This window comes from Eptatretus burgeri, chromosome 8, assembly GCF_056783735.1.
Source record: "Eptatretus burgeri isolate ZD-2024b chromosome 8, Ebu_testis_v1, whole genome shotgun sequence".
NCBI lineage: Eukaryota > Metazoa > Chordata > Myxini > Myxiniformes > Myxinidae > Eptatretus > Eptatretus burgeri.
In genome coordinates this window covers 14,679,415-14,704,273 of record NC_140968.1, presented here as the reverse complement: position 1 = coordinate 14,704,273, position 24,859 = coordinate 14,679,415, and the positions used below count along the sequence as shown (strand labels likewise).

Genomic DNA, 24,859 nt, shown 5'->3' with positions numbered 1-24,859 from the left:
TCACCTGAAGTGCCTAGAGGACCCAAAAGACCCCTCCACCTGAGAACTCAAATGACCCTGAAGACCCCGAAGACCTAAAAAAAAACCCAAAGACCCCAAAGACCCTTAAAAACCCAAAACAGGATGCTGTTTTCCATCCGTTCCTGTCCGCACTCTAACTCCCAAAGTTTTCGACTTTCTCATGAACCCCGGACCAATGGGAGGCGAGACGTCTCAGACGGTCATCCTCCCCACGACACCCCATCCCGCAGGAGAAATGCCATATAAGAAACGACAGGGCCTTGGAAAGGCAGCGTCAGAGTCAGAGTGAGCGTTAGGGGTGAACGTCAGGGTGAGCGTCAGGGTGAGCGTCAGGGTGAGCGTCAGGGTTTGAGGTGCCGGAGATCGACTCGTCTGGTCTGGTCGGCTTGGCAGTGATCGGGTTTGAGGTGCCGGAGATCAACTTGTTTGGTCTGGTCGGTTTGGCAGTGCTCGGGTCGTCTCTCGGCTCGTTCACCTGGCGTCCGACGCTTTTCCTCCGTCCCTGGTGCTTGAAGTGGCATCGTGTTGCGGGTTCGAGTCCCGTCGAGCCGGATCGTCAAAGACCACACGAGGTGGACAGGTCCAAGTGCAGGCTCTGGTCTCCACCTCCCTTTCCTCGAGCTGGAAGACTTCAATAAAGTCCATTGGGGTCCACTTCTGTGTGTGTGTGTGTGTGTGTCTGTGTGTGGGCCCGTCTTTAAGTAGCAACTGTTAAGTGCCTTGTACATTAGTTGCATTTCATTCTTATTAGTCGTGATAACTCTGCTTCTTACATGCTCCCCTCCTTCCCCACCTATTATAAATAAACCCATGTGTTCAATGTGTCAGTTCGTTTTTGTGTTTCTTTTATTGGTTTAACACGGTGCGTGTTGGAAAATTAGCAAGGCCGTTGTGCCACTGTAAAAGGGACATTTGGACCGACGAAAGCGCGGTGACCATCCGCTCGGGTCGCACACAGTTCGAGTACGCTAGCAACTCGTTCCGTACGAGCATCGTCGAGGGTGAATTTCCCCGGTAGTTGGACGGCGTGAGTACTTAGGTAAATTGGAGATCGACAAGTGGACCCTACCTCACGCCGTCGAAATATTGGCGAACTTCGGTCCGATAAGGGACCCGTCGGCTCCGAAGTTATCTGGGGTGACGACCTATACATTCCGGGTGATCGGTGGAGCCGACTCTACTGCTCCTTCTGGTGGTCGTGCGCGCGGCCGATACCCGGCCCCGTAACAATACAACATCAGGTTGCGGAGATTAAATTTGTCTTAAAAGAGAGCAAAATGCAAATAGAATTTCACATCAACATTATTCATGCATGTTCTGCTGTCGTTTCCAAAGTGAATGTTGAGCTTTTCAAACACAGCATGTGAAGTGGCCGCAGGAAACGGGAGACAGCCGATGTATGGACAGACACAAACTTCAACTTGTATAATAGATTTGTTAATACTCTGTTTATTTACTTTTCAACACTTGGACTGTGAGCTAAAAAAGGCTGCTGCTGTGATTTTGCTTGATTTATGAGCTCGTTGCTACTCTAATTTAGGATCTTCATGAAAGAAGGTTCCTTAAAAAGTTATAAAAGAGAGAAAGGGTGGGGGTGCGATCCCCGCGGTTGTTTGCCTCAGGGCCCATGCTGGCTCTCGACACCCCTGGGTCACGGCCATGCTTGAAGAACAACAATGGCCCACCTTGGAGAGAAGACGACTCCAAAGCCATCTTGCCTTGATGTACCACATTCGTTACGATCTTGTGGGCATCAGGCAGAGTGCATACCTCACTGAATCATCCTCATGCACCGGAGGACATGGGTCCTGCTTCATGATACCCAGCTGCAGTACTCAGGTATATGCCTCATCCTTCTTCCCCCGCATCTGCAGGGATTGGAACCACCTGGAGAAGGACCCAGCTACTTCATCCTTCCTCGACGCCTTCAAAGCTGCGTCGCGGGGGCTATATTTTTACTCGCACATGTATATATTTGCACAATTTGGTTGCATCAACACTGTTCCACACCTGTGAGCAACCACAGTGCGGTAATCTTCATCCTGATGATGCAGCACTTACACGGAAACGATGAAAAAAGACAAACGGGGGTGAAAAAATATCCTCCGTCCACCCACTGCACTGTGGCAGAGATAACAAGAATGGACCAATAATGAATAGTCGTTCCTTATCCTCACCAGAGGAGAGGGAATTGCATTTGGGTCCATTTGTTTGTTTGTCCACACAGAACTTTAGTGTTTTTCTCCACAACCGCTTGTTGGATTGAGACAATTTTCACCATCGAAGCGATTACACATATAGAATGTTTCAATGACAATTATGACATCATAAGTCATGTGGTGTGGCAGCAATGTCAGAAAAAATGGAAAAAAATTTGGACCTATGTATCTCTGAAACCACATCAAAGAAAAAAATTGAAACTTGGCTCATGAGAAAGTACTCCTTATGGGGAATGTGTGATTTTTTTAATGACGTCATGGTTGCCTTCGATATGACATTGTAATTGCATATGTAGAATGCAACATCCGATCAGTATGAAAATTGTTGAGGGTCTTTTCAGCACACATTTCACCACACTCGTAAACACACACACACCGGAACAATTACACTGGGGATTCGAGTCACAATGGGTTCCGGGGCCTTCACACCCCCCAAGCTCCGTGTGTACCCGTCAACAGCACTCGACCCCTCTACCTCGCAAGGCTCGACCGGACCCACCTGGTCCAGATCCGCTTCAAGGGGGAATATTCCCTCCCCTTGATCCATAAGGAGGCCGTCCGGCTTCTTGCACCGGGTCACGAGCCATTCCCCGAGCTCCCCTTCATTGTCCCTCGCTAACTCCATGTTACACGTCTCCGTACACGTCTCCGTCACCCCCATTTAATTTTTCCCTCTGTGTCACCATCACTTTCTCTGTCACCTGCACAAGTCTCGTCTTACACGTTTCGGTCTCCCCATTAATTACGACCTCGCCCGTCGTTATCGCGGGCCGCACAGCCATTGCACTCCCTCTCAGCTCGTTCGCTCCAGCACGTGGCGCCGCCATTTTGAGCTCCGTCGTCCGCGTTTCATTGCACGCAATCGCGATTATGCCCGCCTGTAGGCCTCGCCCCACGTGCTGCATCTCACCCCACAGTGTTTGTATATTTGCATCCATGTTATTTTCCATTTTTTTCGCGTTTGTATCCATTTTGTTTTCCATCCTGCACGCATTTTCATTCATTTCGTTTTTCATATCCCCACTCATTGCTTGTATCATCTGCATCAATTGTTTGATGTCCGATGACTCCAGCCGGACCGATCCGCCATTGACGGTTGCGGTTTCGCTGGGGACCGGGGAGGGATTTTGACGGAGGAGGGGAGGGGGGGTGTCATACACCGCGGCCACCGGCGCACCCATTTTGGGCTCTGGGGTTGTTTGTGGGGGAAATTCATCCTGCATGTTAATGTCCTGCACGGGGATCTCATCCTGGGCCATGGATTCTATCATCTCTAAATCCATACCTAACCCCTCCTGCTCCCGCTCGCCTCGAAATGCCATCTTGCGTATCGGAATAAATATAAAAGCTCATAATTTAATGGAACCGGAGGGTCGCCTCGCACACCCTTGATCCGGTTCCGTTAATTTCGTCTGGAGACGGGAGAGTTTGTATCCCACTCCTGACACCAGTGTTGTGGATTCTCGCCCGCCGGCGTGCGAACGACCGCGTTTAGCCAATGGCGGCCGTCTCGCCCACCGAACGGACAATCCAGTCGCGGCTTTCCGGATCAATGCCGGAAACCAGCCACGGGTGTGTTTTTAAGCACACCACAGCCTAGTCAATATTCCACCCGCGCGCAACAGGGTCAATTGCAGAATTGTCGATATACCTAATTATTCACGCGGGCAGACTACCGAGAGACTGTACCTCAACGGGGCCGCTGGGACACGAGCCGCTCAATGCAGCTCGCTACGTTTGGGATAACCGAGCGGGGTGTTATCGCGAGCCCCGTTGGACTTCATCGCTTTACCGGCTATTGAAAAACCAACTATATTCCGAGGGCAATATGGCAGTTCAATTAGGGAAAGAGGATGCAACGAACGGGTTACATTTAAACAAGCACATTTATTTCACACCCAACACATATGCAGTCATGTATCAATCAATTCAAAACACGCACGCAGTTACACAGTTATTTAAAGCAAACGCGGGTAAGGGACAAAACACGAGCAAGACAAAGAGCTACGACCGTCTATTTATTATGTACATGCACTTAACAATTCTACTTGAAAACATGGTGCCACAACGTTCATTCAAAAGCAAAGAAAAACCCCAGGACAGATGAGGGGCAGACTGGACCCCTTGGGGTCTTTATTGACACGGAGTCGTGCAGACCGCAGAGGCTCCGCGAGACCGGGCTGGCTACCTTCACCTCGCTGGGGCGACCAGCGACGTCCTGTCTCCACGACCCACGGCTCGGCAGGCCACGCGCCTTGGCTCCGCTGCACTCTGCTCTCTCCTCCCTTCCACACACCTCCACAACCTCCAGCAGCTGACGACTCAGAGAGCGACCGCAAGTGAGAGAGACCCAGGTAGAGAAAGCGACCCAGGTAGAGAGAGAGCAACCCAGAGAGAGAGAGACCAAGGAGAGAGACTCTCTCACCACCTCGCCAACCGCCAACTGCCCTCTCGACGTTCTGACACGGCCCTTTTATCGCCCCGGGGCGTTCGCCCCTCCCTTCTCGGCGCGTGGGGGAAAATTCCAGGAGAGTTCGGCTCCGTTCTTTTGGTGTGATAACTGACAGTCTCTTTCTTCCTCCTTGCGTCTCTTCTGCATGTGTTTTTGGTTGGGGGGGGAGGGGTGAGGCCCTCGTTAGTTCTCTCCCGACGAATGCCAGGCTTCTCGCAACCCTGCTGAGGTGGAAACGTGGTGGTGGTTACGGTGGTCGTTATAATGATCACGTGGCTGACGTTTTCTGGTGGTCGTGAGGGTGGTGTGGTTGGACGCTTGTGGTTAAGGTGGTTGTGTGAAGGCGGTTGTGGAGAAGCCGTTGCTCGTGGCGGTGGTGGTTGTGAAGCGGTTGGTCCAAAATAACGATAGTAAAAGAAAAAGGCTAACTGAAGATTCACAGCCCGGGTACACGAATAATTCCCTTAGACATCGGTGGGGAAATCTATCTGAACACAGACTTATCGATATAACTCATCTTAGGGGAATCCTTTATGGTGTCCTGCGAATTTCCACAGCCGTAACAATATATTATATATCATTACAACCATAACCAGCAAATCCACCTATTAACTTCACAGAATACCAAAGTATTTAAAAGAAAAGGCCAAACCATTACTAAGCCTTGTCATACTAAAATGAAACTATACAGTTTCCAGAATGGTCAATTACTAGATGAACCATACGTCATAAGTATGTTTAATATTACGTTAAATTCTGAAATCAAAATATTCTTGACCAAGGATGCTGACATCATAGCATCAGTAATTTGAATTGTCTGGAATTTGATTTCCATCACAATACATTCTCAAAAAGAAGTAAACCTGTCGAATAGTGCACATATTTTGCCCCTTTAACCTGCTCTCTAGTTTTGCATGTTTTGGTCCTCCTACGTCATCAGCCTCTTCCAGTGTTACTTTCAACAAGATTATCAAAATTGTTCACAGGAGGTGTGATAATTCTATAAAAAAAATAATGTGGGGTAAAATGAATAGTGGACTGCGCATCTCTATGAGGACAAAAGATAGAAAAGACTTGGGACTTGTCCTTTAACTTTAAATAAACAGTATGCATACCACATCCCCATAGTCATATTATCTTCACATATATCAAATACTTAAAATCTATGATAAATATGACATGCTCTTGGACTATTGCCCAACTTGTAATTGTTTTGTTCAGAGTCATACAGCGACATATGATGTAATTGTTTGTATTGATTAGTATTTCAAGCGTGGCACCAGAAGAAATATTTCAAGTGATACAAATTTCTGCACCAAATGTGTGTTCTAATCAAACAGTACAGAATTTAATGAGGTCTATTGTAGATTTATTTCCTCCTCTTCGTCACTGTCACTTGGATTATCTTCGTCATTACTGACGTGTACTTGAGTAACACAATTTATGCAACTGCAGAGGTCAGTGCAAGACATACCGTATGCTACGCAAGAACACTGCCTGTTCTCACACTTTACTTTCTTGCAATTGCAATGTGTGAGCTCGAGGATCTCCTCTGGAGCTGGAGCCAGGTCCATCCAGTCTATGACAAGATTGTCATCTTCAATCTTCCAGCCATGAGCAGCAGGTGAAGGAAATTCCATATTGCCTATCAGAGACCTCCTCCAAATAGCAGCTTGGAAATTAGCTCTCTGCACATGCTTATGAAGCGAGTCTTAATTTGGGGGCATACCTGATTCCAGGGTCTTGGTATGTAGCTTGAAAAGCCTATACTGAGCTTCGTTTACAGAGGTACATTCTTTCTGCGAGTACAGAGCACATGTAAAAGACTCCAGCTGCAACATAACTTCTCAAGAGGGTGTTATTTCTCTTCCAAGAGCGATGAAGGTATCACCACTCTTCTCTTCCTCCATGACCTTCCAGGCTTTCACCTTCCCTCTCCCATAGAAACAACTGACACTGTCACACCCCGTAAAGGCATGCAGTCCAAGTAGTGCACTTGCATTCTGCGGACCCAGCTTTTCTGCAACCTTGTTGACATGTATTATCCTCTTAACTTTCTGCCCCGTCTCAAAGTAGATATTACTTTCATCTGAAACATCAGTACACAGTGCAATGGCAATAATGTACATACCTTCTTCTTGACTGGTAGATTGTTCAGCTCGAGATGCATGTCCTCTCTCCGCTTTGAGACATCAGTGAATCGTCGGTAGCACTCTCGATGGTAGCCAAAGTGTAACCTCAGATCGTCTGACAGATTCGGGTTCGTCTCCAGCTCTAAAGCTGACCAGATTTCAGTTGCTTTATTCACATAAATGCCACATATATTCTTCCATCGCTCCGCACACTGCCTAAATTTGATCCAGGAGCTCAAGGAAAACGATGAAATCTTGGATTTTGGCGACGAACAGATGTGCATACAACACTCCATGTTGAACTTGCGGTCTGCGTCTGTTTCTGCACGCAAATTATATAGTGCGCACCAGCAGAACGCAGAACTACCTCGTCCATTCCGTATTTGTCCCCCCCCCCCTAAAAATAGCAAAAAGTTAACGGAAAGACACAGGATATCAGAACCCATTTTATAAGTTGATCTTTTCAAGAATCGAGATGAGATTACCTAATAACAAACTTAGGGATAACAGAAGATATAAGACGTGATTTGCAATGGCGGGTCATATCGGATGCATCACTTACTGTCCCACAACTAGGTTCCCATTAGGTGGACTACAGGCACAAGCAGGTTGATTCTGAGTCCAGTGCTCGAGAGCTCATGTCACCTCAGCAAACCCTTGCGGCTCTTTTACTTACTCTTACTCTTTTGGGGTTTTTTCCTGACTCAATCCAGTGCCTGCAGGTGGGTTCGTTTTATAAACTGGCCCTTGGCAGTAGATCGGTACACAAGGAACACATGCCATATTTGTGGAGTTTCACCAAAGGTATACTAGGCAAATAAAGATCAAGATTTTTGTTGGGGATGAGAAAGATTATAATCATAAATAGGAGGGTGTGTGGAGATGGGTTGACACAGTGCTGTCGCTATAAAATGATGGACAGATTTCATGTGCATCAACACAAAGGCCCCCTCGAGGAAACGTCTATGTGACAGCAAAAACTCAAGTAGCAATTGTTGTCTACTCAAGTAGCATCCACCACCTGAGCCCCTATAACCTTTCCCATGCATGTGACAATATTGTTGCGAATTCGTGCCCGCCGACGTGCGAACGGCCACGTAACTCGAATCGAGGCACGTCGCCCACCGGACGGACAATTTTGTCGTGACCCTCTCGGAACAACTCCGGGAGCTAGTCATGGGTGGGCCTTTCGACCTCACCACAATCGTGCCAATCGGCCACCCGCGTAGGATAGGGTTGTTCGCCAAACTCGACCTACCTAAGTAGCCACGCGGATGGTAAACCGGGCGATCGTACCTCGCCGCAGGTCGACTCCGGACACGAGCCGCTTGGGTTGCTCGTTCCGTACTATCGGGATAACCGAGCGGTGTTATCGTCGACCTGGACGGTTCAGGTTAATTACCGGGATGTTGCACCCACTACGAACCCCTTACGTGAAGCAAGATGGAGCGTCAATAGAGAAAAGACAAAGCGAAATGGGCACAGTTCAACAAGCAAGCATTTTATTTCCCGGCACACGGAAAGCACATATATACAGCCATACAGAATCAAAATGCACATAAGCAAATGTAAGAGCTAAAACCAACTACGCGCACACACGGCAACACTTATACAGTTTTACTTCACAGACGGCGCCAACACACATTTACACAAAAGCAAAGGAAAGAAGCCACCCTCACAGACAAGGAGGCAGACAGGCCCGTAGACCAAATGTGCGTGTGACCTGGAGGAGCGGCCAGGTCCACGAGACCGGGGAGGTCTTACCCGCGTCCTCGTGACGCATTGGCAGGGAAGCCGCAAATGTGGCCATGTCGCTGTGCTCCGACTCCGTGCCCCTTGGCGGGTTTCGTTAGCACCACGTTTGGGGTGGGGTGGGAACGGCGCCCCTTTTGCACTATCTCAGCGCGGGAGAAAGCGGGAATTGTTGATGCCCTGGGGGAGGGGAGTGGCTGGCTGGCTTGGTACCGTGACGAGACGAGCGATCCCCACACCGCAACCTCGTCACCGACCGCCGTCCTTCCTGCCTCGGACCCGAGCTCCCTTGCTTGCAGTTCCACCGCGCGCACTCGACTCCACTCCGCCAACGCAACGCTCCTTGTCCCCCAAGAGCAACCTCTCGACGACACTCTCCAAGCAACTCCAAAACCCAACTCTTTCCTCGACGACACTCTTCAAGCAACTCCAAAACCAAACTCTTTTGATTCGCTTTGCGCTCACCTTTTTATAGGCGGCAGGAGCAGCCAATATGCAAATTTTAGGATCAGAACGCGATTGGAGGCGGCGCCATGCCGCCCCCCGGTCAGCCATTGGTTGGGCAAAAATGGGCGTGAACCTCTCCTGATCCTAAAATTTGCATATACGGACTTCACATACACACGCTTGGAGGCGGGGCCAAGCCGCCCCGCGCTCGCCAATTGGAAGGAGGAGAAGTGGGCGTTTCTGATCCGAATTTTCCCCTTGAAAAGGCCGCCATTCGCGCTCGCGGCTCGGTCCGTTCAGCACCAATCGCCGAACGGGCCCGAGACAGCCCGACGTTCAGTGTTCACAGGTGGTGCGGGAATGGCCGTGGAAGCAATGATGTGGGATGAATTCGTGAAGGTCAAGGCGGAGGTGGTGGATGGTCTTCTGTGGTGAGGGTTGGCGTTGTGGTTGTTGTCTGCGGGTTGGAGCATGGTTGTAGTTGGTGATGATGGCTGGCATGGTGGTTAAGGTGGTTGTTGTGTGATGGCGGTTGAGACATGGTTGGTTCAAAATAACGACAGAAAAGAAAAAATGGCTCACTCAAAGCGTCGCAGCCCGGATGAATCACATAAATTCCCTCTATACAACGGGGTTTGGGCTAACTACACATGTACCTATGAAGATATCTCACCTGAGGGCCCTTCATGGTGTAATGTGAATTTCCACAGCTGTAACAATATTATACTGAGGGTGAAATGGTTTGGTTTGGTGAAAGGATGAGGGAGTTTTTTTTTTGTCTGTTTTACTTTGTATTATCAGCTTGCCTGAAACATAGTTCTGGGGAGCTTATGGGATGGCGCGTCATCCGTCCGTCCGTCCGTCCACAAATTCATGCAACTTCTATCAAAGCACACATTTGATTTCGATGAAACATCACCACAACCTTCATCACCCGTGATGTACCAAAGTTTGTTCATACTATTTTTAAACATCGGAGTCGAAGGGGATTTACATGGGGAGGGGGGGGGGGGTTTGCTCCCCAAAATGGATATTTGCTATAACATTAGACAAGGAAATCAGACACAGGTGGAGGCCATTCCATGCATTAACTACTCTCTGAGTGAAAGTCCTCTGCCTTACTACCGTCTTAACTCTCCTCTTCTTTACTCTCAGGCTATGTCCCCTGGTCAGATCATTGTCTACTCTGTTGAATAATTAATCTGCACATATTTTATCTTTACCTTTCATTATCTTAAACATCTCTATCATATCTTTTCGTAACCACCTCCTTTTTAATGTATAAAGCCCTGTCTCCTCCAGCCGCTCCTCATAGCTGAGTCTAGCTAGGCCTGGAATCAATCTAGTAGCCCTTCGCTGAACCCTCTCTTTGGCATCTATGTCCTTCCTGAGTTGTGTGAAAAACTGCACACAATATTCTACATGTGGCCCTCACTCAATTCCTGTACAATGTTAACACCACCTCTTTTGATTTATAATTGAGCCCCCTCCGAATAGAGCAGAAAACCCTATTTGCTCTACCTATAGCTGCCAAGCACTGTGTTGCCTGCTAACCTCCCATATCTATTACCACCCCCAGATCCTTCTCCTGTGTGACACACTCCAAAATTACCCCTTGCATCCTGTAATCTCTATTTTCATTGTTCTTTCCCATCCCCATCACCTTGCACGTGCTCAGGTGCCAAATTCCATCTGCCAATCTTTTGCCCAATCTATACAAGTATCAATACTTTCCTGAATCTGATCACCACCCCAACTGCAATCCACCTTGCATCCAAGCTTTGTGTCACCTGCAAATTTGGAAAGCCTACTCTTCACCCCATTATCCCAATCATTTATGTAAATAATGAATAGTACTGGTCCGAGTACTGATCCCTGAGGTACCCCGCTACTTACATCCTCCCAGCAAGACAGCCTCCCACTCACAGCCACTCTATGCTTCCTACCACTAAGCCAGTTTGCAATCCAATTAGCTACCTGACCAGCCACTCCACAAGCCTTCACTTTGGCAAACAACCTTATCAAAAGCCTTCTTAAAGTCGAGATATACTCTGTCCACTGCCTTTCCCTCATCCACCCAATCAGACACTGCTTCATAGAACTATAAAAGATTTGTTAAACAGGAACTACCTTTGATAAACCCATGCCGACTACCTTTAATTAGTTTGTATTTCTTTAAATGGTTCCTCGTCTGGTCTTTAATTAATTTCTCTAACACCTTTCCCACAACTGAAGTCAAACTAACAGGTCTATAGTTTCCCAATTCTTCTCTGGATCCTTTTTTAAATACTGATATTACATTTGTTACTCTCCAATCCTCCTGTACCTGTCTTGACTCCAGTAAACTATTGAAAATATCCGTTAACATCTCACTTACCTGCTCAGCCAACTCCCTCAATACTCTCAGGTTACATATTATCTAGACCTTATTAACGATTAGATTACCCAGCTGTTCCTTTACTTCCTCCACGCCAACCTGGATATTTCATAAAAGCCCTTCCTCACCATCTCAATAGATACTCTCAGCTATTGGAAATTCTCCTGACTGTTCTTGTGTAAAAGTTGAAGAATAATACCTGTTTAATAAGCCTGCCATCTCACTTTCATCACTAACCACTCTCCCGGTGCTATTCCTCAATGGGCCCACACTGGTCCTAACCTGTTTTTTTTAACTCCTTATATATTTAAAGAAAGCCTTGCTATTATGTTTAATATTCTTAGCCATGTTCTTCTCATACTCTCTTTTGGCTTGCCCAGTTATTTTCTTCACTTGCCTCTGTTTACTCCAATAGTGATATAAATCTAACTCCAGTCCTGTTATTTTAAACCTCATAAATGCCTTCTGCTTCTCCTTAATCGTGTTCCTTATCTCACGACTCAACCACCCTGGTCTCTTGCTACTTCTAGTTTTACACCTCATTAGAATGTACTTACTCTGCACTCTACACATTTGCTCCTTTAAGGTTTCCCATTTCTCTGATGCTGATTGTCCTGTTGTTAGAGTCTCCGAATCAACATCACCCAACTCTCTACTCGTACCCTCAATGTTAGCCTTCCTGAAATATAATAGACTTACCCCACTATCCTGAACTCGAACCCTTCACAGACTCTTTGAACACACAATATTGTGGTCACTTGCTCCTAAATGCTCCCCGACCTCCACCTCCTCCCGACCTTACTTAAAAGGAGGTCCAACACTGCACTCCCTCTCGTGGGCTTATCTCCAAACTGGGTTCAAAAGCAATCCTGGAATAAAACTAGGAAATCCTCATCTGCTCTACCCTTTCCCTGTTCCTGGACCCAATCTATCCCTGGCAAGTTAGAATCCCCCATCACCAATACTCTTCCCTTACCCCATGTCATTTTGAATTGTTCATGTACTCCTCCTTCCTCCTCTTCCCTCACATCCGGAGCCCTATAAAAGCATCCTTCCAGAATATTACCGATTTTACAATCTCTAATCTCTACCCACACAGAATCCTCAACATTTATTCCTTCCTTAATGTCACCCCTTTCTATTGATGCAATGCTGTCCTTTACCCAGATTTCTGCTCCTCCTCCTATTCTCTCCCTCCTTTCACACCGATACACCTTGTAGCCTTCTAATTCTGTCCTCCAGTTACTCTCCTCCTAAAACCATGTCTCACTCACTGCAACTATATCGTACTCCTCTATATCTACTTTGGCTTAAAGTTCTTCCATCTTAATATTTAAACTTCTGGCAATTGGTATAGAATAGATTTAACTTTTCCCTTCCTGAAATTCTATTTTCCTGCCTGGCCTTGCTCATCACAATTACATCATCCGTTGCTTCCTTAATAGCTTCCCCACCCTCTGCTGACCGAAAAAAGCCTGAACTTCCTCAATTCCCACTGCAAACCTTGCTGCTCCCTTTCTATTTAATATACGGCCATCATTCTGGAAACACTCCCTTTGTCCCCAAAATGATTCCCACTGCTTTCTAAATGTAAAACCTTCCTACCTCCACCATTCTTCCAGTCATTGGTTGACGTCTATTTCTCTGCTCATAATTTCTACATTTTTTCCTAATCTTGGAAGAATCCCAGAAAACATGACCTCACAACCCTTTGCTTTCAGCCGCTTTCACCCAATATCCTGTATCTATTTTTCAAAACTTTCCCTCCATCATTCGCACCTAGGTGTACCACAACTAACTTCTTTCTGCCGTGACCCGATACAATATCGTTTATCCTTCCTTCAATGTCCCTCACTCCCACTCCTTCAAAACTACACAGAATTCTGTATCTACACTCGTTCCTGCAGAATGAAGAATCCACATATTTAATAATCTCATCACCCACAAAAACTGTCTCCCATACCTCATGTTGACCAATTTCTATTGCTTCACCTCCACCACTGCCTGCACCCACTGCACCTCCACCACTGCCTGCACCTGCTGCACATCCACCATTGCCTACCCCCATTGCACCGTTACCACTACCTGCCCCTAATGGACCTCCATCACTGCCTGCCCCCACTGCACCGTTACCACCTCCTTCCCCCGCTGCACCGTCACCACCTCCTGCCCCACTGCATAGTTCTCTTTCTCTTTCTCTCTCTCTCTCTCACTCCCTCCTCGCATCCCTCCCTCCCATGGTATAGCAACATTTGGTGAGGCATAGCTCTCCCCACCTCCCCTCCCCCTTCCTCGCTCTTCCCCTCTTCCTAGTCCCCCCCTCCTGCCTCCTCTCTCTCTCTCTCTCTCTCTCTCTCTCTCTCTCTCTCTCTCTCTCTCTCTCTCTCTCTCTCTCTCTCTCTCTCTCTCTCTCTCTCTCTCCCTTCTTCCTCTCCTCTCCCTTCCCTTGCTCTCTCAATGCCCCTCCTTAATAAATCCCCTTATTGTATCCCTAACCCCCCCATCAGCGAAATGACGGGTTGTATTTGCTACTGTGGAATATAAATGTGGGGTAACACATATGAAGCACATTTGAACTGTATCATGTTTATTCAGAAGATGGCTTTTGCACACCATTAGATTTCGTACAATTATGTGGTGTCCTCAGCTTTTGTTTGAATAATTGATTTTGTTAAATGTTTCACAATTGCAGAGACTATCTGTTTGTAGCTTTTGTGTACGATTTGATAAATAACAAACTTCCACTCTCGATTGTTCAATATTTTCCTTTAATACAACGTGAGTATCACACACGATAAAGGGAAAGTGAAAAAAACTGTACGTTCCATAATGTCACACATCTCTTGGGATAAAGGGAAAGTGAAAAACTGTACGTTCCATAATGTCACACATCTCTTGGGAAATGTTCTGTTTCACACACAGGTTCGAATTTTTGGAATGAATTGCCGTTGGATATGAGAAAGAAAACTTCGCTGCTTGACACTGCTTCAGTAAAACTCTTACAGGGAACCTAATGAGAGATTAACTATACTATGGACTTAAAGAAGTGTTCTATGGAACCGGTCATTTATTTGTTAAATATTTAAAGAAAGCACTATATTTCCAGTGTGTACATTATAAACATTTGGTTTCACCAACAATTAAAATGTTTATATGATAAGGAGGCGTTTAAAGATGCCATTAGCATTTTATGCGATTTTTTTGGTTCATATTATGTAATCTTTTTATATTTTTATTTTTTCCTACATAATGTTGTAGACAAAGTGTTATTGATTTTGATGTGGACACTCGATTGTTCAATAATTGTTTTGATTTTAACGTGGACAATAAGACAAAGCGTTGTTGATTTTGATGTGAACACTTGATTGTTCAAAAAGTGTTTTTGATTTTAACGTGGACAATAAGACAAAGTGTTGTTGATTTTGATGTGGACACTCGATTGTTCAATAATTGTTTTGGATTTTAACGTGGACAATAAGACAAAGCATTGTTGATTTTGATGTGGACACTTGATTGTTCAAAAAGTGTTTTTGATTTTAACGTGGACAATAAGACAAAGTGTTGTTGATTTTGATGTGGACACTCGATTGTTCAATAATTGTTTTTGATTTTAACGTGGACAATAAGACAAAGTGTTGTTGATTTTGATGTGGACACTCGATTGTTCAATAATTGTTTTTGATTTTAACGTGGACAATAAGACAAAATGTTGTTGATTTTGATGTGGACACTCGATTGTTCAATAATTGTTTTGGATTTTAACGTGGACAATAAGACAAAGCATTGTTGATTTTGATGTGGACACTTGATTGTTCAATAATTGTTTTTGATTTTAACGTGGACAATAAGACAAAGTGTTGTTGATTTTGATGTGGACACTCGATTGTTCAATAATTGTTTTTGATTTTAATGTGGACAATAAGACAAAGTGTTGTTGATTTTGATGTGGACACTTGATTGTTCAATAATTGTTTTTGAATTTAACGTGGACAATAAGACAAAGTGTTGTTGATTTTGATGTGGACACTCGATTGTTCAATAATTGTTTTTGATTTTAATGTGGACAATAAGACAAAGCGTTGTTGATTTTGATCTGGACACTCGATTGTTCAATAATTGTTTTTGATTTTAACGTGGACAATAAGACAAAGCGTTGTTGATTTTGATGTGGACACTCGATTGTTCAATAATTGTTTTTGATTTTAATGTGGACAATAAGACAAAGTGTTGTTGATTTTGATGTGGACACTCGATTGTTCAATAATTGTTTTTGATTTTAATGCGGACAATAAGACAAAGCATTGTTGATTTTGATGTGGGCACTCGATTGTTCAATAATTGTTTTTGATTTTAATGTGGACAATAAGATAAAGCGTTGATTTTGATGTGGACACTCGATTGTTCAATAAATGTTTTTGATTTTAACGTGGACAATAAGACAAAGCATTGTTGATATTCATGTGGACACTCGATTGTTCAATAATTGTTTTTGATTTTAACGTGGACAATAAGACAAAGTGTTGTTGATTTTGATGTGGACACTCGATTGTTCAATAATTGTTTTTGATTTTAACGTGGATAATAAGACAAAGCGTTGGTGATTTTGATGTGGACACTCGATTGTTCAATAATTGTTTTTGATTTTAATGTGGACAATAAGACAAAGTGTTGTTGATTTTGATGTGGACAATATTAAAGTTCAAGTTCAGGTAGTTTTTGAAATGGTTGCACTCCAGGGTGTTTTAAATGGTTGTATTCTCGGGACAGTGTTCAATACTCAGATTTCAGGGGGCGTTGTCAATGCTTGTTTTCTGGTTTCGTGTCCATTGGTTGGATTTGTCAGGGGCGTGTTCAATGATGGATATTCGAGGAGGTGGTTATACATTTTTTTCCTAGATACGAAGAACTCACTGAAGAAATCAAGGTAGGTTTTGTTCTGCATTTTTTAGTTTAATCACCGAATTAATAGTCATTTTCCACATGTAATTGTTGATTCCGATGAGCCAATTGTTGAACGTGTATTTAGGTACATCCTACATGACGTGAGTGAACCTTTATTGGCAGAATAATCATATCTTGATTTTTTTTTTACTCAAAGTAAAGCAAGAAGAACGTGACCTCAGCTATGGACCTGGACCTTGGGTGGTTTACCATCGCTCTCAGCATCGGAGTTGCGGTGTTACTTGTGCGGTTACTCATCAGCGATGGTTCGTCACCTCGTACCCGCTTCCCACCCGGACCCCGGGGTCTTCCCTTGGTGGGAAACCTCCTGCAGGTTGACCTGTCTGCTCTGCCATCTTCTCTAATGCAGGCATGTTACTTTAGTCACTTAATTACAAACTTTGTACCTTTGATTACTCCAATGAAGTTACATTTATGATTGACAAGATGGGTTTGTTTTATTATGGTCCAGGTACTCAGGTGGACTTACCTTGTAAATATTTTCAAGTGTTTGTTTGTGTGTTTGCACGTTATTCTTTCATGACCAAACCGTCGCACCCAGAGGACACTAATTTTGGTTGTTGGTGCTGCACTTCAGAATCTGGTTTTAAGCTATCCGCCTCCCACAACCACCCCCTCCCCTTTCCCCCCAAAATCCCCTTACTGTATCCCACAAGGAAATCCCACGGTATGTATTTTGTGCATGTCTGAAAAGCCACGAAAAAAAATGTCTGGCCCAAACAACACCGTATTTTCCAAACGTGCTGGGGGTAACCATGGGCAGAATGTACGTATATATGTGTATGTATATATGTATATATATATATATATATATATATATATATATATATATATATATATATATATATATATATATATATATATATATATATATATGATCACAAACACACACATGCACATACATATAAATATCCATCCATTGGGACCATACTCTGTGCAGAGCGTTGTTGCTGCCACAGCAGTCTCCTTAGCTGTTGGGCACAATCCTGGATGGGTCACCACTCTGACCTCGGATACCAGCAAGCTGGCACTCATTTTGCTGACCCTGGGAGGATGACAGGCGGAGTAAACCCCACCTGGTATTAATTCAACAGCTGAGTGGGATTTGAACTCAGGATCCTACAATCCTCAAGCCCACCACCCATAACCATTAAGCCAACACCAGGCAATGTATGTACGTACGTATGTATGTATGTACGTATGTGTGTATACATATATATATTGTTGCGGTTCTCGGAACCGCATGCACACAACAGATAGGTGTCCTAAGACAGTTATTCCATCATTATACATGTAGATAGTCCCCTTCCTTTTGTCTCGCAGGACAACAAGGGAGTGCGTTGCGATGATCTAATAGCTAGGGTTGCTTCAATCATTTTTTCCTTCATTTCATCCCCACTCTTCTTCTTTTCTGATTATTCCTGAGGTAAATCAGCCACGTGCGCCTTCGCTGCGGCCTGGTCGGTCGGCCTGGCCGGCAGCACGTTTGGAGGAGTGAACGGGTCTTTGCTCTTTTAGTTGATGCTCTTTGGGACCCGTTCACTACCTCAGCGTCGCTCGACCGTCTCAGGGCCGTTTGCCCGGACCACGACGCAGTTTGTTCGACTATACTATCTAACCTCTGGTGGGTTAGATATGTAGTGGGATAGAATGTAGCGGACATCTTCACCGGGGCAAAGGAGCATAAGTTAGGGGAAGGGTTTGGTGTTAGATAGTTCGGCCTCATGGGGGCATGAGTCGTCCTCCATGGTGTCCGGTAACACGAGTTAGGGGAAATTTAGGTGAGAATTAAAAATGGATTGGAGACATGGAACGTGTAGTGGGGACATACATTAGCTACGTGGAGTTAAATGGAACGTGCATTTGAATAAGGGATGACGGGGAGCACGAGATAGTTAGGGGGACGTAGTTATTAGAGTGTTGGAGTGAATTGGAAAAAAATAAATGATGAGTGAATGTGGGGTGCATGGTGCAAATGAATGATTGGGGGGAGGAGTGAATCCAACCCAAGGGAACCCGGGGTTGGTGTTATAATAGTTAGCAGGTTAGTTAAATTAACCAAAAGGAGGTTGTTTGGTTGTTGGTGTTAAACGAAGGCACGAAACCATTTGTAGGGTGCAGGAGACTATTGACCTGCTGGGAGCGTGGCTGGTGAAATATGTGTACCGAGTCGAGGACACCCCGGGCACCGAAGTAGTCGGCCAGAGTAGGCCATGGGTCGAAGAGACCGGGTTAGTGTAATGGGCACGGGTACCCAGGGGAAAGGGACCCAGAGGGCCAAAATGCCACGTGGGCATCGATGGGGAAAATGCCAGGAAGGGCATTCCCCATGTTCATAGGCTCGGAGATAGCCTCAGCAACCCAGGGGTGCCGAGGATCGAGTTTGGCAGGTGGGTTGACCTGCCAGTGGGGCCACGCTGCCCAGCCACAAAATTGTGCGAAAGCACGAGAGAAAATTTGCGGGCCAGGCCCAAATTAATAACGAACACCAACACAGGCGACGGGAATCGTGGTTGCTAGAACCAATAGTTTAAAGAGACAGATGTGTTCAAAGCCCCGGGGATAGTTTAAAGTTTAATAAATGGTAGGATAGATAGGAAACGTGTACTCCTTCGCAACATCCATCCCTTTGCTGTTCGTAGGCCACTGGACTCATCTTGAAAATGCTGAAACCTGTGGGAGCTATTCTGAGGCTGCATTGGGCCCTGAGACAGATTCACTTGTCTCTTCCTCAATCCTTTCAAAAGGGATATTGGGAATTGGGAATAGATAGGACAGGTTAGCCGAACAAAGACAATAAGGGGACGAGGGACACACATAATTATAAAAGAAAATAAACAATAAAAATAAAAAGTCGAAATTTTTTTTTGTTTGTTTTGTTACAATCGACTGGGGTTGGGTATGGACAAGGACAGGCATAGGCAATTGGTTGGGGGGAGACTGTATGGTAGGACCGAGCCCGTCTTCGGACCGGCCAATGCCACCACACTCACTCCACCACCTCACGAGACCACACCGAGGCCAGCCAGCTTCATGTGCCGACCTGTTGCACTGTCACACCTTACCTGGTCTGCATTTGCCATGCCTTTATCTGCCTTTGCCTTGACTCCATTTGCCATACCTGCCCATGCCTTTATTTGCCTTGCCATATCACTCAACTTTACCATGTGTGCCAGGACCATCTGTGTGGGAGTATTTGAAAGGACTGCCCTGCAGGCAGCCGCGCGACCGGGGACTGCATTTGTGCAGCCTGGACATCTATCTCCTTGTTGTATAAAGGCCAGTTCAAATGGATTGTGTGGCCTGCCATGGTAGGGTGAGTTGCCTCCAGCAGCCAGGAAAAGAAAAAAAAAGAAATAAAACCAACAACCAAAGCACCATTGAGGGCCCTGAAGACGCCTGGTCATTGATTGCCTGCTGCTGCACTCATCCCCGAATGTTACCTTTATTGCGTTCCCTCAAGTCACAGGTCCTGGGCCATGGGTAATTTAAATATTACAAATGTATATAGCTCTGACCCACCTGTTTGTTTGTTTAGTTCAAATTTCTGGCAATGTAGATAAGTTGTCCATATGAGTCTGTTAAGGCCCGGTCACACGTTGACGTTTTAGCCAGCGATGGCAACGTATTAAAATGTACGTAAAACGCTGGCTTACGTTGAACTTTTGATGTTTTTTTTTAAAGATTCGGACGTATTCATAGCGACTTGGTCTTATGTATAACGCATTGGTAACGGACACAGAACGTTTCGTTGTGTTATAGATAACTTATACCAACGAATGCTGAACCTGTTGTCGGCCTACACAACCGATGCCCAACGATAGTCTAACTTAGGCATAGCGCGTTGCACGCATCGCCGACGATGTTGTAACGTAGCCTATTAAAAGGCTGACGCACAACGATTCGAATCATAACTGCCGTAGAAATGGAAGTGTCAACATCGCGGTCACACCTTGGCGATCTTGCCAGCGTATGCCGACCTAAGAAAAATGTGTCTAAAACGTTGGGGCACGTCAAATACGGTATGAGTAAGTTTGGTATACGTGAGTAGAACGCTAAAGTACGCTATCATACGTCGTAGTAAGTAGAGTACGTCAAGAAATTTTAAACATGTTCAAAATTTTACGACGTACTCGGCGTATGACACACGTTCCGCATGCGATGGGGATAAGTTTTACACACGATATGTGGACGCTTACACACGTCCACAAACGCTACTTATAAGCTACTCATAAGTCGAAACACGTCGCGGTAATGTCTTTTTTACGGGATACTTATTTCTAACTTATGTTTGACGTGCTTTGAACCAATTCTTTACGTAGTCCCAACACACATCAACGTATGTAAACGTATTCCAATGACGTCTTCCGGTCGACAAAAAAATAAATTAACGTGTTTCTAACTTACAACTGCCATATAAAAACGTGTTCCCAGCGGTTTTGGGAATTGGTATATAAAAATGCTGCTCATAAAAGGGGAACCCAACAGTGTTTTCGAGTCCTTTTTGAGTCGATGTCCATGTCAGCAGTAACAGTATCAGTATCAGTATCAGTATTAGTATTAGTATTAGTATTAGTAGTAGTTTGTTCATGTTGGCAGTAGTAGGTGAGTGGGAGGGGGAGGGTGTGGGTTATGATGGATCGTCCTTGCGTTTAACGATTTAACGATTTAACGATTTAAATGATAAACTCAACGATTTAAATGGCTGCATCTCCACTATTGAAAGTAGACGCTTGCGCTCAACAATTGGATTTTTTTTACACTCAACGACTTTTAAACGGTACCACTCAGCTATTTTCATTGTTTACAATGAACGATTTAAATTGCGCTCGGAAATTTTATTTTTTTTATTTTTTATTTTTAATTCGGAAATTTTAGAAAGCGCTCTAACAGCGCTCGGAAATTTTAATCGTTTCTTCTGAACGTGTTAAAACGCTCAAACTCGACTATTTTAAATAGACGCTGCCGATGGACAATTGGAATCATAGCCAAGCTAGACATCGAAGTGTGAACATCCTCGTCATGCCCAAGAAAAGTTTGAAGAATGCTGCAAATAAGTGTCCTGGCCGTGGCAGTGGACGCTGACGCAAGGACGATCCATTATACCGACGTCTTTCAGCCTCTGAGTAACTTAAAAGTAACGTCTGTCGATGTGTGGCAACGATCGCGTAACGTGCCAACAACACGTTAATCATAGGTTAGAAATAAGTTTCGGGCACGCTAAACATTACCTCGGCGTGTCTCAACTTATGATTAACTTACAAGTAGCATGTGTTGACGTCTGTCAACGATCGCAGACCGTGCATACAACCTGTGGCCAGCGTAGCGGAACGTGTGAGTCATACGCCGGCATATGTCGTGAAATTTCAAGCATGAAAAAATTTGAGGACAACCAAAAAGTACAACGTTTAAAGCCAACGTACAACGACGTATGGCAGTGTTTTTCAGCGTGCTCTCAATGTTATCAAAACTTACCCATAACGTATTCAATGTGTGCCAGCGTTTTAGAAAAAAAATTCAAAAATCGGCATACGTTGGCTAAAACGTCAAGGTGTGACCGGGCCTTTAGATATGTATTTGTGTGTATATATATATATATATACATAAACAGAACTAGGGTTTGAGGGTTGCCACAAAGGGAACTTGGGACTTTTCGGACTCCTCTCGAATTCTCGGCCTTGAGGCTGCCGACCACAGATAATTCCACAATCCAACGGGATGCAGAACTTATGCAGCTGTAGCCACTTGATTTAAACTTCCGGCCGAGCTGGTTTACGCTCCGAGGTTTCCGTGATACCTTTCTATTATATTGGCATGGCAAGCTAACTTGAGGCCATGTCCTCGGCACCACACCTGATGATCTGCTGAGCGTAACAGATAGGTGCAGCACAAGCTAGTCACATGAGCCAATTAAACCTAACCTCCCACGCTAACACTAAGTGCTGACGATGCCAGACCAATGAAGGAAAACATACTACGAGCAGATTTTAAGGAACGAACACCGAAGGTTTATTTACAAGGAAGAGGAAAAGCATGTGGTACATTTAATACAGGGGTTTATTTGCTGACACAACATCATTTAACACAACATCAGAAATGTTCATTCCTGATTTATTGATCAAAACTCATTGTATGAGTCGAAGTGCACAAAGCTTTGATCATACCATGAACGAATGTTCTGAGAAAAGACGAAAAAATATGATGAACTCCATAGGTGCAGGGTTGTTTAATTGAAAGAGGCTGTACATTACAGGATGTCACTGCTCTGATCCTCTCAACAGCTTTCCAAGAAGTACGGACCAGTATTCAGCATCCGCCTGGGTGAACAAACCATCATCGTTTTGTCAGGGTACCAAGCGGTTCGGGATGCACTCATCGGAAAAGCAGAAGAATTTTCAAATCGACCTTTCGTTCCCATGATGCATTATTTGAGCGTTGACAAAGGTGAATAAGTAATTGCAATACAGGTTTCTTTGTAAGAATCTAGTTTGTATGTGATAAAAGGTGTTGAGCAACCGGTTTATTTCTTTATTTCATTCTTGGTAAAATGTGGAAGAGATTTCTCAGCTCTCGTTATTATCTGTATTTTGTCTCCATTAAAATACCTCTTTTCTACACTGCTATGTATTTCTCACCTTCAAACAGATATTATGTTCTATCCAGACGTGCCAGACTTTCACAAATTATTTAAATTTGACTCCCTGCACTCCTGTGTTCAATTTGGATTCACATGGTCCCTGCACTTCCAAAATATCAATATGGATTCGCATGGTCCCTGCACTTCCAAAGTGGTCAATTTGGATTCACATGGTCCCTGCACTTCCAAAGTAGTCAATTTGGATTCACATGGTCCCCGCACTCCCAAAATATCAATATGGATTCGCATGGTCCCTGCACTTCCAAAGTGGTCAATTTGGATTCACATGGTCCCCGCACTTCCAAAGTGGTCAATTTGGATCCACATGGTCCCTGCACTTCCAAAGTAGTCAATTTGGATTCTCATGGTCCCTGCACTCCCAAAGTGGTCAATTTGGATTTGCATGGTCCCTGCACTCTTAGAGTAGTCAATTTGGATTCACATAGTCCCCGCACTCCCAAAGTGGTCAATTTGGATTTGCATGGTCCCTGCACTCTTAGAGTAGTCAATTTGGATTCACATGGTCCCTGCACTCCCAAAGTGGTCAATTTGGATTCACATGGTCCCTTCACACCCAAAGTGGTCAATTTGGATTTGCATGGTCCCTGCACTCCCAAAGTGGTCAATTTGGATTCACATAGTCCCCGCACTCCCAAAGTGGTCAATTTGGATTTGCATGGTCCCTGCACTCTTAGAGTAGTCAATTTGGATTCACATAGTCCCCGCACTCCCAAAGTGGTCAATTTGGATTTGCATGGTCCCTGCACTCTTAGAGTAGTCAATTTGGATTCACATGGTCCCTGCACTCCCAAAGTGGTCAATTTGGATTCACATGGTCCCTTCACACCCAAAGTGGTCAATTTGGATTTGCATGGTCCCTGCACTCCCAAAGTGGTCAATTTGGATTCACATAGTCCCCGCACTCCCAAAGTGGTCAATTTGGATTTGCATGGTCCCTGCACTCTTAGAGTAGTCAATTTGGATTCACATAGTCCCCGCACTCCCAAAGTGGTCAATTTGGATTTGCATGGTCCCTGCACTCTTAGAGTAGTCAATTTGGATTCACATGGTCCCTGCACTCCCAAAGTGGTCAATTTGGATTCACATGGTCCCTTCACGCCCAAAGTGGTCAATTTGGATTCACATGGTCCCTGCACTCCCAAAGTGGTCAATTTGGATTCACATAGTCCCCGCACTCCCAAAGTGATCAATTTGGATTTGCATGGTCCCTGCACTCTTAGAGTAGTCAATTTGGATTCACATGGTCCCTGCACTCCCAAAGTGGTCAATTTGGATTCACATGGTCCCTTCACGCCCAAAGTGGTCAATTTGGATTCACATGGTCCCTGCACTCCCAAAGTAGTCAATTTGGATTCACATAGTCCCCGCACTCCCAAAGTGATCAATTTGGATTCGCATTGTTCCTGCAGTCCCAAAGTGGTCAATTTGGATTTGCATGGTCCCTGCACTCTTAGAGTCGTCAATCTGGATTTGCATGGTCCCTGCACTCTTAGAGTCGTCAATCTGGATTTGCATGGTCCCTGCACTCCCAAAGTGGTCAATTTGGAATGGAATAGTGAAACCTTTGGTTTGTCCACCATTTACAGGCTGATAGAATAATGAAGATTGTGATGTCATTTTAATGTTAAGCTAAAAAGGGGTTATCCATATATATTACATGCTGAACAGGGTTGAGTTAGGTATAGACAAACTTTAAGGTGTGTGTGTGTGTGTGTGTGTGTGTGTGTGTGTGTGTGTGTGTGTGTGTGTGTGTGTGTGTGTGTGTGTGTGTGTGTGTGTGTGTGTGTGTGTGTCTGTCCACAATGTATAGGCACTGATGGGTAACCCTGTTTATTTCAA

At 44.9% G+C, this 24,859-nt stretch overlaps 1 protein-coding gene and 1 pseudogene across 3 annotated transcripts in view; both read left to right on the top strand.

Annotated features, from left to right (window-relative positions):
* The window catches only part of LOC147021163 (cytochrome P450 2C5-like), a 68,093-nt pseudogene extending 52,466 nt beyond the window's left edge, over positions 1-15,627 (top strand). The window contains exon 9 of the transcript XR_015060623.1: positions 14,323-15,627. The product of XR_015060623.1 is annotated as a cytochrome P450 2C5-like (transcript). The remainder of the gene's footprint in view (positions 1-14,322) is intronic.
* Positions 15,628-16,184: 557 nt separating this feature from the next.
* The window catches only part of LOC147021162 (cytochrome P450 2F2-like), a 53,957-nt gene continuing 45,282 nt past the window's right edge, over positions 16,185-24,859 (top strand). The window contains exons 1-3 of one of the 2 annotated variants that reach the window (XM_085891006.1): positions 16,185-16,324; positions 16,499-16,711; positions 22,644-22,806. In XM_085891006.1, the coding sequence (XP_085747132.1) occupies positions 16,526-16,711; positions 22,644-22,806 (349 nt within the window). In that variant the 5' untranslated portion in view covers positions 16,185-16,324; positions 16,499-16,525. The remainder of the gene's footprint in view (positions 16,325-16,498; positions 16,712-22,643; positions 22,807-24,859) is intronic. The other variant, XM_085891007.1, reaches the window with a different exon arrangement.